We start from the raw sequence: 15,456 nt of genomic DNA, 5'->3' as shown, positions 1-15,456 counted from the left end.
CAGGGGGCAGTATTTTCACGTCCGGATGAAATGCATGCCCAAATTCAACTGCCTGCTACTCATCCCCAGAAGATAAGATATGCATATTATTAGTATTTGGATTTGGAAAGAAAACACTCTGAAGTTTATATATTAGTATTAGGATTTGGATTTATATATTAGTATATTAGAATTTAGAATTTGGATAGAAAACAATCTTAAGTTTCTAAAACTGTTTGAATCATGTCTGTGAGTATAACAGAACTTATTTAGCAGGTGAAACCCCGAGGACAAGCCATTCAGACTTTTTTTTTTGAGGTCACTCTTTTCAATGGATTTTCATTGGGAATCCAGATTTCTAAGGGACCTTCTTGCAGTTCCTATTGCTTCCACTGGATGTCAACAGTCTTTAGAAATTGGTTGAGGTGTCACGACACGGTGGCTCCACTTCCTGTTTGGGTGGCGCTCGGCGCTCGGCGTCACCGGCCTACTAGCTGCCACGGATCCTTTTTCCCCTTTCTGTTTATTGGTTTCACCTGTTTGTGTTTTAGGCTGATTAGTTGGGCTTTATTTACCAGTAGGCCCGCCTGCTCTTTGTGCGGGATTGTTTTGTGTAACTTGTGTGCACGTCTGTGGGTTACATGTTTCCCATTTCGTGGGTTTTGCTGGACAGTTTCAGTCCCCGTGTTTGGGGCATTTGTTTTGTTGTGCGCCCTGTGTTTTTGTGGGGGTGGTTTATGTACGCCGTTTTGTGCATTAAATATAGCACTACCCTGAACTCTCTGCTTCTGTTTTCTTCCTGTATTGAACACAGATCATCCCGTCTTCAATTTTATCGATTACTCACGTTAAAAAATACCTAAAGTTGTATTACAAAAGTAGTTTGAAATGTTTTGGCAAAGTTTACAGGTAACTTTTGGGATATTTTGTAGTCATGTTGAGCAAGTTGGAACCAGTGTTTTTCTGGATCAAACGTACCAAATACATTTATATTTTGGATATATATCCACGGAATTAATCGAACAAAAGGACCATTTGTGATGTTTATGGGACATATTGGAGTGCCAACAAAAGAAGCTCATCAAAGGTAAGGCATGAATTCTATTTTTATTTCTGCGTTTTGTGTCGCGCCTGCAGGGTTGAAATATGGTTTCTCTCATTGTTGACAGAGGTGCTATCCTCAGATAATAGCATCGTTTGCTTTCGCCAAAAAGCCTTTTTGAAATCTGACATGTTGGCTGGATTCACAACAAGTGTAGCTTTAATTTGCTATCTTACATGTGTGATTTAATGAAAGTTAGATTTTTATAGTAATTTATTTGAATTTGGCGCACTGCATTTTCCCTGGCTTTTGGCCAGGTGGTACGCTAGCGTCCCACATATCCCAGAGAGGTTAAGGGCTTGTAAGTAAGCATTCCACTGTAAGGTCTACTACACCTGTTGTAATTGGCGCATGTGACAAATATAATTTGATTAGATTTTTTATTTAATTTGCTGTGTGAAGTTGATGGATATAGGCGGGAACTGGAACACGCTGTCATACACGTCAATCCAGAGCCTCCCAAACATGCTCAATGGGTGACATGTCTGGTGAGTATGCAGGCCATGGAAGAACAGGAACATTTTCAGATTCCAGGAATTGCGTACAGATCCTTGCAACATGGGGCTGTGCATTATCATGCTGAAACATGAGGTGATGGCGGCGGATGAATGGCACGACAATGGGCCTCAGGATCTCATCACAGTATCTCTGTGTATTCAAATTGCCATCGATAAAATGCAATTGTGTTTGATGTCCGTAGCTTGTGCCTGCCCATACCATAACCCCACCGCCATCATGGGTCACTCTGTTGACAACATTGACATCAGCAAAATGCTAGCCCACATGACACCATACACACTCGGTATTGTTAAAACCAGGATTCATCCGTGGAGAGCACACTTCTCCAGCATGCCAGTGGCCATTGAATGTGAATATTTGCCCATTGAACTTGGTTACAATAGCAAACTGCAGTCAGGTCAAGGTGAGGATGACGAGCACGCAGATGAGCTTCCCTGAGACGGTTTCTGACAGTTTATGCATAAATTCTTTGGTTGTGCAAACCCACAGTTTCATCAGCTGTCCAGATGGCTGGTCTCAGACGATCCTGCAGGTGAAGAAGCCAGATGCAGAGGTGCTGGGCTTGTTACACATGGTCATCGGATGTGGGGCCAGTTGGACGTACTGCCAAATTCTCTAAAACGACTTTTGGAGGTGGCTTATAGTAGAGAAATTAACATTCAATTCTCTGAGAAAAGCTTTGGTGGACATTCCTGCAGTCAGCATGCCAATTGCATGCGTCCTCAAAACTTTCACACTCCCACATTGTGTCGTGTGACAAAACTGCACATTTTAGAGTGGCCTTAGTATTGTCCCCAGCACTAGGTGCACCTGTGTAATGATTATGCTATTTAATCAGCTGCTTGATATGCCACGCCTGTCAGGTGGATGGATAATCTTGGCAAAGGATAAATGCTTTTTGTATCGTATAGAACATTTCTGGGATCTTCAATTTCAGTTCATGAAACATGGGACCAACACTTTACATGTTGCGTTTATATTTTTGTTCAGTATATTTTTACCATTCCAGAGCAAGTGCTCATATGAGGTGGCTATGTTGAATGCAAAAGTGATCATTTGAAACATTTGATTTAGAGTTATATGGTAACTTTAGTTGTGAATGACACAAAATTGGAATGTCTTAAAAACCAAAACATATATGGGGTGATATTCTGCCCAAACTCTCTATGCCATGGGTTCTCCAACGCTGTTGCAGCTACCCAGTGCTTCATTTGGCAAACCAAGTGAAATCTGTTTGGGAACATCGATAGTAACATGTTTTCGGCAAACAAAACATATTTCACTAAACTGTTGACAGCCCCTCTGCACACTCGAGAAATGAATAAAGGAAAGAGAGGAGGAAATGGAAACACATGGTGGTGAGACATTCTGTATAGCTGAAGGTAATGTGTCACCCAATGAATTATGAAAATATAAAACATTCTCTATTACTAGGCTATTCAAAATCAAATACAAATTCACTACAAGTGTAGGCAAACTGTAAGCCATCCGGATTTTTCAACGAACCAACAGCATTGCCTAGGGCAGCGTTTCCCAAACTCGGTCCTCGGGACCCCAAGGGGTGTATTCCGATGATCAAAGCTTGATGATTAGTTGATTATTTTAATTGGCTGTGTATTGTTATGGCAAAAAACAAATCGTGCATCCCTTGGGGCCCAGAGGACCGAGTTTGGGAAACCCTGGCCTAGGGCTATACGTTGTCTCCCAGACTCGTGTATAGACATTTTGGAACGTAGAATAAGGTAACCAGTCCATCCAGTATGCATAATAATACAGTCCACACTCGAAGGCGATAACTCAAATGTATTTAATTTTGGAATATGAAACCAAGACATCGTAAATCAGTTTTGTTATTCTGCCATTCGCAATATGTATTGGCTATGTATTGTATAACGGCACAATCATACATTTTATTCCAGGTTTTTTGGGACTTGGGCTCATAAGCCTATGCACATGCATAAGCTCTAATATGCTTATGGGTGTTTTGAATGAATCATCACCTTAGAAAGCGCTGTCCATTTCATTGTGTTAGACTTTGAAAACAACATCCACAGCAACCGTCTTTTACACTCAGTTTCAACCTGCTGTTGAATTTCTTTCTTCAAATTGATCCTCACAGTGAGTTTTAAAAGCACAACACTGTTTTGATGATAAGTGTTTGACGTCATTTGTTATTGTATTTACATTGATGTCAGTGGTTAGAGGGACAATAGAGCCCTTGAGTACCAGACCATTAGGACCTGATGGTAGTTAGCACGTTGGGTACTACCAAAGCATGTCCAGAGTGCATGAAAGGAGATCACATGGCATGTGGAATTTTACCGCGGTCATGACTCATGACTGCCGGTGTGGCGGTAATACAGTCACCGCAACAGCCCTAGACACATGTTCTAATAATTCCACATGAATAAATCCATGTTACATAACAACTCACCTTTGCTACCAGGGAACCCTGCAGATCCAGGAGGACCTTGATCTCCATCTGCTCCAGGCTCTCCTGGTGAACCAGGGGTGCAGTACGTACCTGCAGCACAACCATGATTACACACCTTAATCGAATATCCCAAAGGCTGAGTGAAGACGTACACAAATATTTTGAGAGATCAATTCAATAGAATCCACAGTGCACTATTCATACAGTATGTTTTTATCCTATGGTCGAATGAAATCATTGTTTTGGGTACTGTAAAAATGACTGCTACTACAATGCAGACTCCCCTCAAAGGAATTCCAGGATCTAATAAAGTGCATGTCTAAATGATGGTGTTTATCTTGAGAATATCTTGAGAATTAATTCAAACCAGTGAAACAGGAGTGCTCACCTCCACAACCTATGTGGCGCCCACCCAATACACATCACAAGACACACGATGATGTCATACGAGGGGCACACACAGAATGATGACATCATCCCGGGTGGGACACAATGATGACATCATTGCAGGAGACACAAAGGCATGCAGATCAGACATAGGCTTAGCAAAACAAACACAAGTGGAATATTAGCTGACAAGATTGTGAAAAATGGAAGCAAACTACACTCATAGAATTAGTGGTGACTCGAGGAATCCTGGAGATCCTCAAGGAACCCCTGGAGTTCCTCAAGGAACCATTGGTATATTTGCACCTTTGGTTAGTTGAGGGGTTCTTGGAGGAACCTTTAATGTTTCAATGTAGCAAAGGGTTCCTAGAATAACCATGGACTACAGGCATGGCTTAGTAGGGGCATGGCTTTCAGATGTCACTTTTAATGCCACCCGTGGGAGTAAATGTCATTCCTGTTCATCTGTTCTGTTGTATTGGTTGAACAGTGACAGGTTTGTATCTTCAATGAGGCGTACTGAGGTGTAGGAGTTCCTCAAGAGCATATGCAAATCCTATAGTTGGAATAGTTACCACTTTATTACTCATCAGTAATGTTAATAATATGAATATTATATTAGAATTTGTAATATGCCTAAATATTCAAGGAACATTTTAATTTGCAGTGTACAAACTTAACATGATGAACAGGAATAGAGACCCACAGTGGAGGTGTCATAATACTCATAAAACCTAGCGGTCAAACAGGGAAATGGTTTAACCATTTTTCCACCATGCATTTTTTCTATGGGGGATATTAGAAAAACTTAAAATAAGGGCTGTGTTTGTGTATGCTTACCCTGGCGTGACATTTTGATAACCATGTAAATCTTTCCTGGACAAGGTGACTTTTATCAATATATTCGGCTTAATTTACTCTCAGATTCAAAAAATGCTAATTAGCATCAAAGTAGACAAAGCAAGACTACAAATCCCTGCAAGCTCCTGCACAACATCTCTAGCTGGCACCTTTGCTAACAGGTACATTTAAGGAATGTAGCCAATTTATTCATTACTATATTTAGCTAGCAATAGATAGTTAATCCAGAGATTCTTACCTTTGCCTCTATTTGGCAGTCTCGTCTAGATCATCATGGCATTTGTAGTTCTTTCTGATAGTCACATTAACAACTAATTAGCATTTCATTGGTTGGGGTTAAATACAGGCGAATATATTGATAAAAGTTACCTTGTCTGAGAGAGATTTACATGGTTATCAAAACGTCATGTTAGGGTAAGCCTACACAAAACACAGACCTTATTTTAAGTGTTTCAAAAATAACTACCTGAAAGCCATGCCTTCAATAAGCAATCTCCAATCTTCCGATAGGTTGCCACGTCTACAATATATTTTTTTAAAGGTTCAAAATCGAACCCCTCCCATTACAAAAAGGTTCCTGTTTCAACCATTACAGACGGGTTCCTCGAATACCCTTTCCACCCCACAGGCTCCTTTACTTCTAAGAGTGTACACACAACAACATTGCAATACAAGCTGTAAAGAACTTAATAACATTATCTACAGTACCAACACGAGTTCCACATTCACAAGCCAGAACCGAGTCTACAGTAGGTGTTGAGTGTTTAAATCCATATTCAGATGCTATGACAATGAATGCATCGAATATCAAGTAGAAGACAGGCCATGTTCTATGAGAGAAGTGCAGGAGATGGGGACAAAATGCACTTGAGGTTACAAACCTGGGGGGCCGCGCTCTCCTTTCAGACCACTGAGGCCTGCTGTGCCCGGTTTACCAGGCTCTCCGGGTGTAGGCCCGTTCTGGTAGTGCATCCCTGGCTCTCCTTTAACCCCCTTGGTGCCAGTCATCCCTATTGGGCCAGGCTCACCATTGGTACCTGAGGAGAGGCAGCATGGCATGGTAAGGTAGAGTTACAGTACAAAGACCTTATTAGACACACACGCACATGTATATAAACAAGCACGCTCACACTGGGGCTGAACTGTATTTTGAGATGGGGGGGTATTAGTACTGGCCAGGGGACTTTTGGGTCACTGACCAGGTATTGATACCCCAGGCAGTCCTTGGCGGCCGTGCATCCCCATCTCCCCAACATCTCCAGGTGGTCCTGGTCTTCCAGGCAGCCCCGACTCCCCTGGCATCCCTGAAACAACAGGTTACCATGGGAGTCACAATTACTGCATTAAATGGGTTATAGTTGTAACTCTTCACTAGCTATATAGGTTTCCAACCAATTGGCAATAGACAGCAAATATTCTCAAATCTGCATAAAGAATATGCACATTTTCCAACCAGCTGTGTGTTTCCACCAAACTGACTTGTTGCAATTAAAATCAGTGCGTGATCTACTTTTTTCCTTACGTTTTCATGTACCAAATAAAAATTTGAAGTTCAATGTGTTTCTATCGCACTTTCAACTCTACTGATAGTTTTGACACAAAAACTGTTGCGTTAAATAGCAAATGTGCCTATTCTGGTCTTGCACATGCCCTCTAGCCAACAGCTCACAGATACAGTGCAGGTAACTTCCTCTGAGTGTATGTACAAGGCACTGTACATGGGTTATTTTTGGTTGATTGTTCTAGATCCTTAAGTGAGGAGTGTCAGCATGTATATAAAGACACTAGACACCAGACCTCCATAGTCCATTATTTAAAGATTATAATGCTGAATCACATTTCTTGGAGGCATATCTCACTTTGATACAACCAGTGGGAGAAATGTCTAGAAACATTTTCTCAAATGTTTTCTTCAAGTTTCATTATGGATGAGCCATACTACTAAATGTAAATAGTCATCAAACCATGGAGTCCTAGTATGGTTCTAGATATAACCTGCTATTGGTTCTACCTGGAATCCAGTGTATAAAGTTCTTCATGAGAGTGTTCTGCAAAGCACCAGACATGGTTCCCTTACAGGGACAAATCAAATAACCCTTTTTTTATGTATGGGTTCTAAGTAGCACCAAAAAGGGTTCCTACTTAGAACACTGGTGCTACTTAAACCCCTCTCATGATGGTTCTACATAGAACCATTATAAACAGGTTCTCCAAGGACTCAAAAAGAGTTACCCTACAGGAACAATGAGTATTAACTGGAACCTTTTTCTAAGTGTATGAAAAACATGATCAGTTGATTTGATATCTGGGGTAGTGTGAATGGATGTTACTACCTGCACAGGTATTTGATTTATTTCTAAGAACGACACATCCATAAAGACTAACTGACGAGAGTGACATATCTTTATAAAGTCTTATCACAGTTGTTTTATGAAAATCAGTTTTAGTGATACAGTGAATTTCTTAACAGACAATGTGCTCACCTCTACAAGCTGTACGGCGGTCATGTAACACACACCCCGACCCACAAGACACACGATGATGATGTCATGCCAGGGGGAAAAACAATGATGACATCATGCCAGGACACACACACAATATGCCCACAAAGTCCCATTCTCCTTTATCGTTTAGTCAATCAATCTTTCCCGTCAGTTTCCTTACGAGTGAGTCTCAGTAGAGATCCGGGGAGTGTTACAGAAATCATGTCTTTCACCAGCTTCTACCCGGAAATGTAAGTTGACTAGATTGCCTATTTATTTTGGAGGGTTAAAACATTGTACTACATTTAAACAGTACAAAGCCCCGAGGATAACACATGAAAGCACTATACAAAACTTATTTCCAATGTAGTCAATGAGCTAAATAAAATGCCATTATCATGTTTGTCACCATTCCTGGAGTGGAACTGAACCGATGGAGAGAGGGAGCAACTAAATGGAAGAGGAGAATGGTAAACGGGCTATTGACCATGCCAGCATGCAGTGCATTTTTTTTTAACATAACGTTGGTTCTTAGAGGACCATGGAGTTAAGTCTGCTATGTGGTTTTTATATTTTGCCTTGGAAAATCCAGGTTTGTGTGAGAACATTTGTTTTTAGATCACTCATATCACTATGTCAGGTCCCATGCTTGAGAAAACACATTCTCGGAGTCTAATGTAAAGCTAAGACACAGTAACATCCATGGGTTAGTGAGAGTATTAATCTACTACGATATCACTAAAGGGTCAATGGTGTCCAGAGGACTGTATATGTTGAAAACAAAGCACTTACCTGTATAATTAACCTGCCTGAACTCTGTCAGTCCTTTGGGACCAAGATCTCCTTGGAACCCCTTGGAGACATTTACAAAGATATCACATTAACGTCACGTCACATAAGATACTAAATAACACCACATTAATGAAAATCAAATGGGTGATCTCAGTGAGATTGGATGGGGAATAGTTAAGAGTTAAGCGTTGCTTTCTGAAATATATTAAGTAAGTATTTTATAAGTATTTTCTGACTTTATTGAACAGATAAAGAGAGAGAATGACAGTGGGGAAAGGTAGAGAGAGGTTGTGTCAAAGGGCAGTAGGCCAGATTCAAACCTATGCCGACACCGTACAGAGAGCGCTGTTTTCTACAGTGAGACCGGCTAACCTTGGGTCCCTCCGTTCCTATCAGACCAGGTAGGCCAGGGCTCCCGAGGATCCCCTGAACATATGAGAAATCATGGTAATTAGAGCACAATCAACACACACACACACAGTTGTATTTAATACGGTGACGAAACTGCTGCATACCTTTACACCAGGTGGCCCAGGGAAGCCAGGATATCCAAGAAGACCCTAATAACACAATAAAATACTATTGTTATCCACTATACGTGCAGTGCTGTAAAGTAAATCAGTAGAAATACTTTGAAGTACTACTTAACTCGTTTTTTGGGGGGTATCTGCACTTTACTACTAATATTTTTGACAACTTTTACTCGACTACATTCCTAATGAAAATATATACTTTTTACCTCCATACATTTTCCCTGATACCCAAAAGGACTGGAAAATGGACAGGAAAATGACATTTACTTTTGATACTTAAGTATATTTTAGCATTTAATATTGCTTTTGACACTTAAGGAAATTTAAAACTAGACTTTTATTCAAGTAGTACTTTACTGGGTGACTTTCACTTTCTATTAACGTCTTTACTTTCACTCAAGTATGAGAATTGGATACTTTTTCCACTATGTGTTACAGTAAAGAGATGAGTAGCTTGAGTAAGGCGGTCTTTTTGAGTGTAGGCCTGTGATGTTGTGTATGCACCACAAGATGGTGATCCCCTACAGGCATTTTGTTTCAAAACATGTGGCCCTGAAATGCAAAGAAGTAGGAGCAGGGCAGGAAAGCTCTGCACAAAGTAAAAGCTTCTTAGAAGTGAGAGGAAACCCATAAGAGTGACCACGTCCGATAGGGAAAGTACAGGTTAGGCATTAGGGTCCTTTTCCAATACACTCTCAGCTTAAAACATCACCATACAGTAGCTTGAATGGAAAACTAAAGATTCCTTGGGTGAAATATATATTCCAAATCTAATGTAATATGAAACTAATGAATGATCTATGAGGGGGAGGGGGGGTAAGTTGAGCCATAGCGGTAAGTTGAGCCACCATTGCTTCTAGGAAACTATACAAGAAAATATATAATTTGACCAGATATAAAAAGTAATCATTCCATGGACTCTGTGAAATTGGTAAGCAAGTTAGGTCCCCAAGAAATATTTTCACCAAATCAAATGATTTTTTGTGTTAGAGGTTTCATGATGCTCGTATATAAACCAGCTGGATAATTTTAGGATTGTTCTATACGTCAATAGGAAGTCTCTATAAGCTTAAATATGAGGTCCTAAACATAGCATGAAAGTGCTTTCTTATGGCTGTGGCTAACACAGTCCAAATCCTTGCCTTGAGGTAAGTTGAACCAATAGTTGAGCCAATGGCAAGTTGAGCAAATGTAAATGTTTTCTTCCCAGGCGTAATGCAAGGCATTATTATCACTCTGGTATGAGATAACAACAAGGCCTGGCCTATGTTTAATGTGTTTTTAAAAAAGTACAAAGTGTTTGTTAGGTGTTAAGCCTGTGTTAAAAGAGGCTTAAATATTTAAAGGACAAAAAAGTTATAGTGATTGTGTTGAAGTGTGTGCGGGAAATAAAGATAGACATGATCTTAAAAAGGTAGTGGTAATATTTCATTCAGAAAAAGTTGTAGGCGGCTTCACTTACTCTGACCCGTGACTCAACTCCCCCATGCCCTGGTTAAGTGTGCCAAGAGACCAATTTTTTTGGACAAGCTATGTTTTCAAAACTGTAGTGGTTACATGAATTTAGATTATTTCCAGTGTTAAACAACATCCTGAAATATATGTAGATATCTTTGTTAGAGAGAACACTTCTTAAATCCACTTCAATCAGTGTATATGAAGGGGAGGAGACAGGTTAAAGAAGGATTTTTACGCCTTGAGACAATTGAGACATGGATTGTGTATGTGTGCCATTCAGAGACTGAATGGACAAGACAACATATTTAAGTGCCTTTCACGCTCAACAGTTTCCTGTGTGTATCAAGAATGGTCCACCGCCCTCAAGGACATCCAGCCAACTTGACACACTGGAGTCAACATGGGCCATCATGTTCTATTTCCTAGCTCTACGGACAATTCCTTCAATCTCACAAGTTGAGGCTGTTCTGAGGACAAAAGGGGGGTTCAACTAAATATTAGGAAGGTGTTCCGAATGTTTGGTTTACTCCGCGTATTTCCCTTGACGGAGTGATGCTGAATGTAAAAATTGGCTCAACTTACCCCATTCTTCACTATTACTCTGCAATATTGACTATGACTTGAGGTTTTTCCTGACAATGTTCCGTGTGGCTCAGTTGGTAGAGCATGGTGCTTGCAATGCCAAGGTTGTGGGTTTGATTCCCATGGGGTGCCAGTATGAAAATGTATGCACTCACTACTGTAAGATGCTTTGGATAAAAGCTTCTGCTAAATTACCAAAATGTAACCTGATCAGGAAAAACTCCAGACCTTGGGTAAAGGTTGTCTAGGCTCAATAGTTTTTCCAGGTCAGGTCACAAGGTGAGGAAAAATTCTTATCCCTAACCATAACATCCCTCAGGAGCATACTCAAAGTGGAGAATCAAGTCATTAGCATCTCAATAGCATCTCTTACCCTGACTCCAGGAAATCCGATGATTCCCTTTTCTCCTTTTATCCCTGTCAACGAGTCGAATCCCTGAAAAATCAATCACTCACAGATTACTAACACACAATTAGACATTATGGTACAGGATAAGGCAACCTATTTGTGTTTAACACTACATGAGATTCACCTAGTCCAATGGTATGACCAACAGACATCATATACTACTCAATGATCACAATCTACAATTAACATAATTTGTACTGAATGAAGAAATGAATTTATTGAATGAAGAAATTAATGAAGAAACACGAGAGCTGTGTGTATGAGGGTATGGCTACACTCTTAGAAAAAAGGTGCTAATTAGAACCATATAGCTGAGGTGGCACCACAAACCTTTATTTTTTTTTACTCTGCTTTCACCCCTGGTATCATATAAACACACATATGACATGGAAGAATGCGTAGAATTGCGGGACATTTTATTTAAAACTGCACATTTTATTTAAATAAGTATTCAGACCCTTTGCTATGAGACTTCAAATTGAGCTCAGGTGCATCCTGTTTCCATTGATCATCCTTGAGTTGTTTGTCCAACTTGATTGGAGTCCACCTATGGTAAATTCAATTGATTGGACATGATTTGGAAAGTCACACACCTGTCAATATAAGGTCCCACAGTTGACAGTGCATGTCAGAGCAAAAACCAAGCCATGAGATTGAAGGAATTGTCCGTAGAGCTAGGAAACAGAATTGTGTTGAGGAACAGATCTGGGGAAGGGTACCAAAACATTTCTGCAGCATTGAAGCTCCCTAAGAACACAATGGCCTCCATCATTCTTAAATGGAAGAAGTTTCGAAACTGAGCAATTGGCCAAACTGAGCAATCGGGGGAGAAGGGACTTGGTTAGAGAGGTGACCAAGAACCCGATGGTCACTGTGACAGAGCTCCAGAGTTCCTCTGTGGAGATGGGAGAACATTCCAGAAGGACAACCATATCTGCAGCACTCCACCAATCAGGCCTTTATGGTAGAGTAGCCAGACGGAAGCCACTCCTCAGTAAAAGGCACATGACAGCCCGCTTGGAGTTTGTCAATAGGCACCTAAAGGACTCTCAGACAATGATTCTCTGGTCTGATGAAAGCAAGATTGGACTCTTTGGCCTGAATGCCAAGTGTCACGTCTGGACAAAACATGGCACCATCCCTACGGTGAAGCATGGTGATTGCTGTATCATGCTGCAGGGATGTTTTTCAGCGGCAGGGACAGGAGACTAGTCAGGATCGAGGGAAAGATGAATGGAGCAAAGTACAGCGAGATCCTTGATGAAAACCGGCTACAGAGCACTCGGGACCTCAGACTGGGGCAAAGGTTCACCTTCCAACAGGACAACAACCCTGAGGGCTTGTAGGCCTGATGTAAGGCAGGTCCTCACCAGACATCACCGGCAACAAAGTCGCCTATGGGCACAAACTCACCGTCGCTGGACCAGACAGGATTGGCAAAAAGTGATCTTCCCTGACGAGTCGTGGTTTTGTCTCACCAGGGGTGATGGTCGGATTCGCGTTTATCGTCGAAGGAATGAGCGTTACACCGAGGCCTGTACTCTGGAGTGGGATCGATTTGGAGGTGGAGGGTCCATCATAGTCTTGGGGGATGTGTCACAGCCTCATCGGACTGAGCTTGTTGTCATTGCAGGCAATCTCAACGCTACAAGTTACAGGGAAGACATCCTCCTCCCTCATGTGGCACCCTTCCTGCAGGCTCATCTTGACATGACTCTCAAGCATGACAATGCCACCAGCCATAGTGCTCGTTCTGTGCGTGATTTGAGCACGCATGGGATCTGTTGGATCGGAGAGTGAGGGTCCATTCACCCCAGAAATTTCCGTGAACTTGCAGGTGCCTTGGTGGACGAGTGGGGTAACATCTCACTGCAAGAACTCACAAATCTGAAAAAGTCCATGAGGAGGAGATGCACTGCAGTACTTCATGCAGCTGGTGGCTACACCATACTGACTGTTACTTTTGATTTTGAACCCCTCTTTGTTCAGGGACACATTATTCTATTTATGTTAGTCACATGTCTGTGGAACTTGTTCAGTTCATGTCTCAGTTGTTGAATCTTATGTTCATACAAATATTTACACATGTTAATTTTGCTGAAAATAAACGCAGTTGACAGTGAGAGGACTTTTAGTAACCAAAAAAGTGTTAAACAAATTAAAATATATTTTACATGTGAGATTCTTCAAAGTAGCCACCCTTTGTTTTGATGACAGCTTTACACACTTGGTATTCTCTCAACCAGCTTAACCTGGAATACTTTTCCAACAGTTTTGAAGGAGTTTCCACATATGCTGAGCACTTGTTGGCTACTTGTCCTTAACTCTGCGGTCCAACATCCCAAACCAACTCAATTGGGTTGAGGTCAGGTGATTGTGGATACCAGGTCATCTGGTTGGCTGCTTTGAGATTCTTCAAAGCAGCCAACCTTTGCCTTGATGACAGCTTTGCACACTCTAGGCATTCTCTCAAGCAGCTTCATGAGGTTGCATTTCAATTAACAGGTGTGCCAATCAGAGTTACAAGCCTCAGAAATTGCAGCCCAAATGAATGCTTCACAGAGTTAAAGTAACAGACACATCTCAACATCAACTTTTCAGAGGAGACTGGGTGAATAAGGCCTTCATGGTCGAAATGCTGCAAAGAAAACACCCCAAAAGGACACCAATAAGAAAATGTGTGGTTCCCACCGTGAAGCAAGGAGGAGGAGGTGTGATGGTATGGGGGAGCTTTGCTGGTGACACTGTCTGTAATTGATTTAGAATTCAAGGCACACTCAACCAGCACGGCTACCAAAGCATTCTGCAGTGATACACCATCCCATTCAGTTTGCGCTTTGTGGGACTATAATTTGTTCTTCAACAGGAAAATGACCCAAACACCTCCAGGCTGTGTATTTGACCAAGAAGGAGAGTGATGGCGTGCTGCATCAGTTGACCTCGCCTCCACAATCACCCGACCTCAAACCAATTGAGAATTTTTACAAGGATTAAATGTTAGGATTTGCGAAAAACTGAGTTTAAATGTATTTGGCTAAGGTGTATGTAAACTTCCGACTTTATATACAGTTGAAGTCGGAAGTTTACATACACCTTAGCCAAATACATTTAAACTCGGTTTTTCACAATCACTGACATTTAATCCTAGTAAAAATTCCCTGTCTTAGGTCAGTTAGGACCACCACTATTTTAAGAATGTGAAATGTCAGAATAATAGTAGAGAGAATGATTTATTTTAAATTTGATTTATTTTATCACATTCTCAGTGGGACAGAAGTTTACATACAATCAATTGGTATTTGGTAGCACTGTTGTTTAACTTGGGTCAAACGTTTCGGGTAGCCTTCCACAAGCTTCCCACAATAAATTGAGTGCATTTTGGCCCATTCCTCCTGACAGATCTGGTGTAACTGATTCAGGTTTGTAGGCCTCCTTGCTCGTGCACGCTTTTTCAGTTCTGCCCACAAGATTTCTATAGGATTGAGGTTGTGATGGCCACTTCAATACCTTGACTTTGTTTTCCTTAAGCCATTTTGTCACAACTTTGGAAGTATGCCTGGGGTTATTGTTCATTTGGAAGACCCATTTGCGACCAAGATTTAACTGATGTCTTGAGATGTTGCTTCAATATATCCACATAATGTTAGTCCCTCATGATGCCATCTATTTTGTAAAGTGCAGCTGTCCCTCTTGCAGAAAAGCACTCCCACAACATGATGCTGCCACCACCGTGCTTCACGGTTGGGATGGTGTTCTTCAGCATGCAAGCCTCCCCTTTTTCCTCCGAACATAATGAGGGTCATTATGGCCAAACATTTCTCCAAAGTACAGTCTTTGTCCCCATGTGCAGTTGCAAACCGTAGACTGGATGTTTTATGGCGGTTTTGAAGCAGTGGACTCTTCCTTGCTGAGCTGAC

At 41.3% G+C, this 15,456-nt stretch overlaps 1 protein-coding gene across 1 annotated transcript in view; it reads right to left on the bottom strand.

Annotated features, from left to right (window-relative positions):
* LOC139382213 (collagen, type IV, alpha 4) overlaps window positions 1-15,456 on the bottom strand; it is a 117,831-nt gene that overhangs the window by 62,198 nt on the left and 40,177 nt on the right. The window contains exons 13-19 of the mRNA XM_071126093.1: window positions 11,504-11,566; window positions 9,073-9,117; window positions 8,930-8,983; window positions 8,558-8,618; window positions 6,482-6,586; window positions 6,164-6,319; window positions 4,035-4,124 (exon numbers count right to left, since the gene is read on the bottom strand). Of these exons, the coding sequence (XP_070982194.1) occupies window positions 4,035-4,124; window positions 6,164-6,319; window positions 6,482-6,586; window positions 8,558-8,618; window positions 8,930-8,983; window positions 9,073-9,117; window positions 11,504-11,566 (574 nt within the window). The remainder of the gene's footprint in view (window positions 1-4,034; window positions 4,125-6,163; window positions 6,320-6,481; window positions 6,587-8,557; window positions 8,619-8,929; window positions 8,984-9,072; window positions 9,118-11,503; window positions 11,567-15,456) is intronic.

Source organism: Oncorhynchus clarkii, chromosome 24, assembly GCF_045791955.1.
Source record: "Oncorhynchus clarkii lewisi isolate Uvic-CL-2024 chromosome 24, UVic_Ocla_1.0, whole genome shotgun sequence".
NCBI classification, from domain to species: domain Eukaryota; kingdom Metazoa; phylum Chordata; class Actinopteri; order Salmoniformes; family Salmonidae; genus Oncorhynchus; species Oncorhynchus clarkii.
The sequence above is the reverse complement of the archived record's forward strand: the minus strand, read 5'-3'. Positions and strand labels throughout refer to the sequence as shown.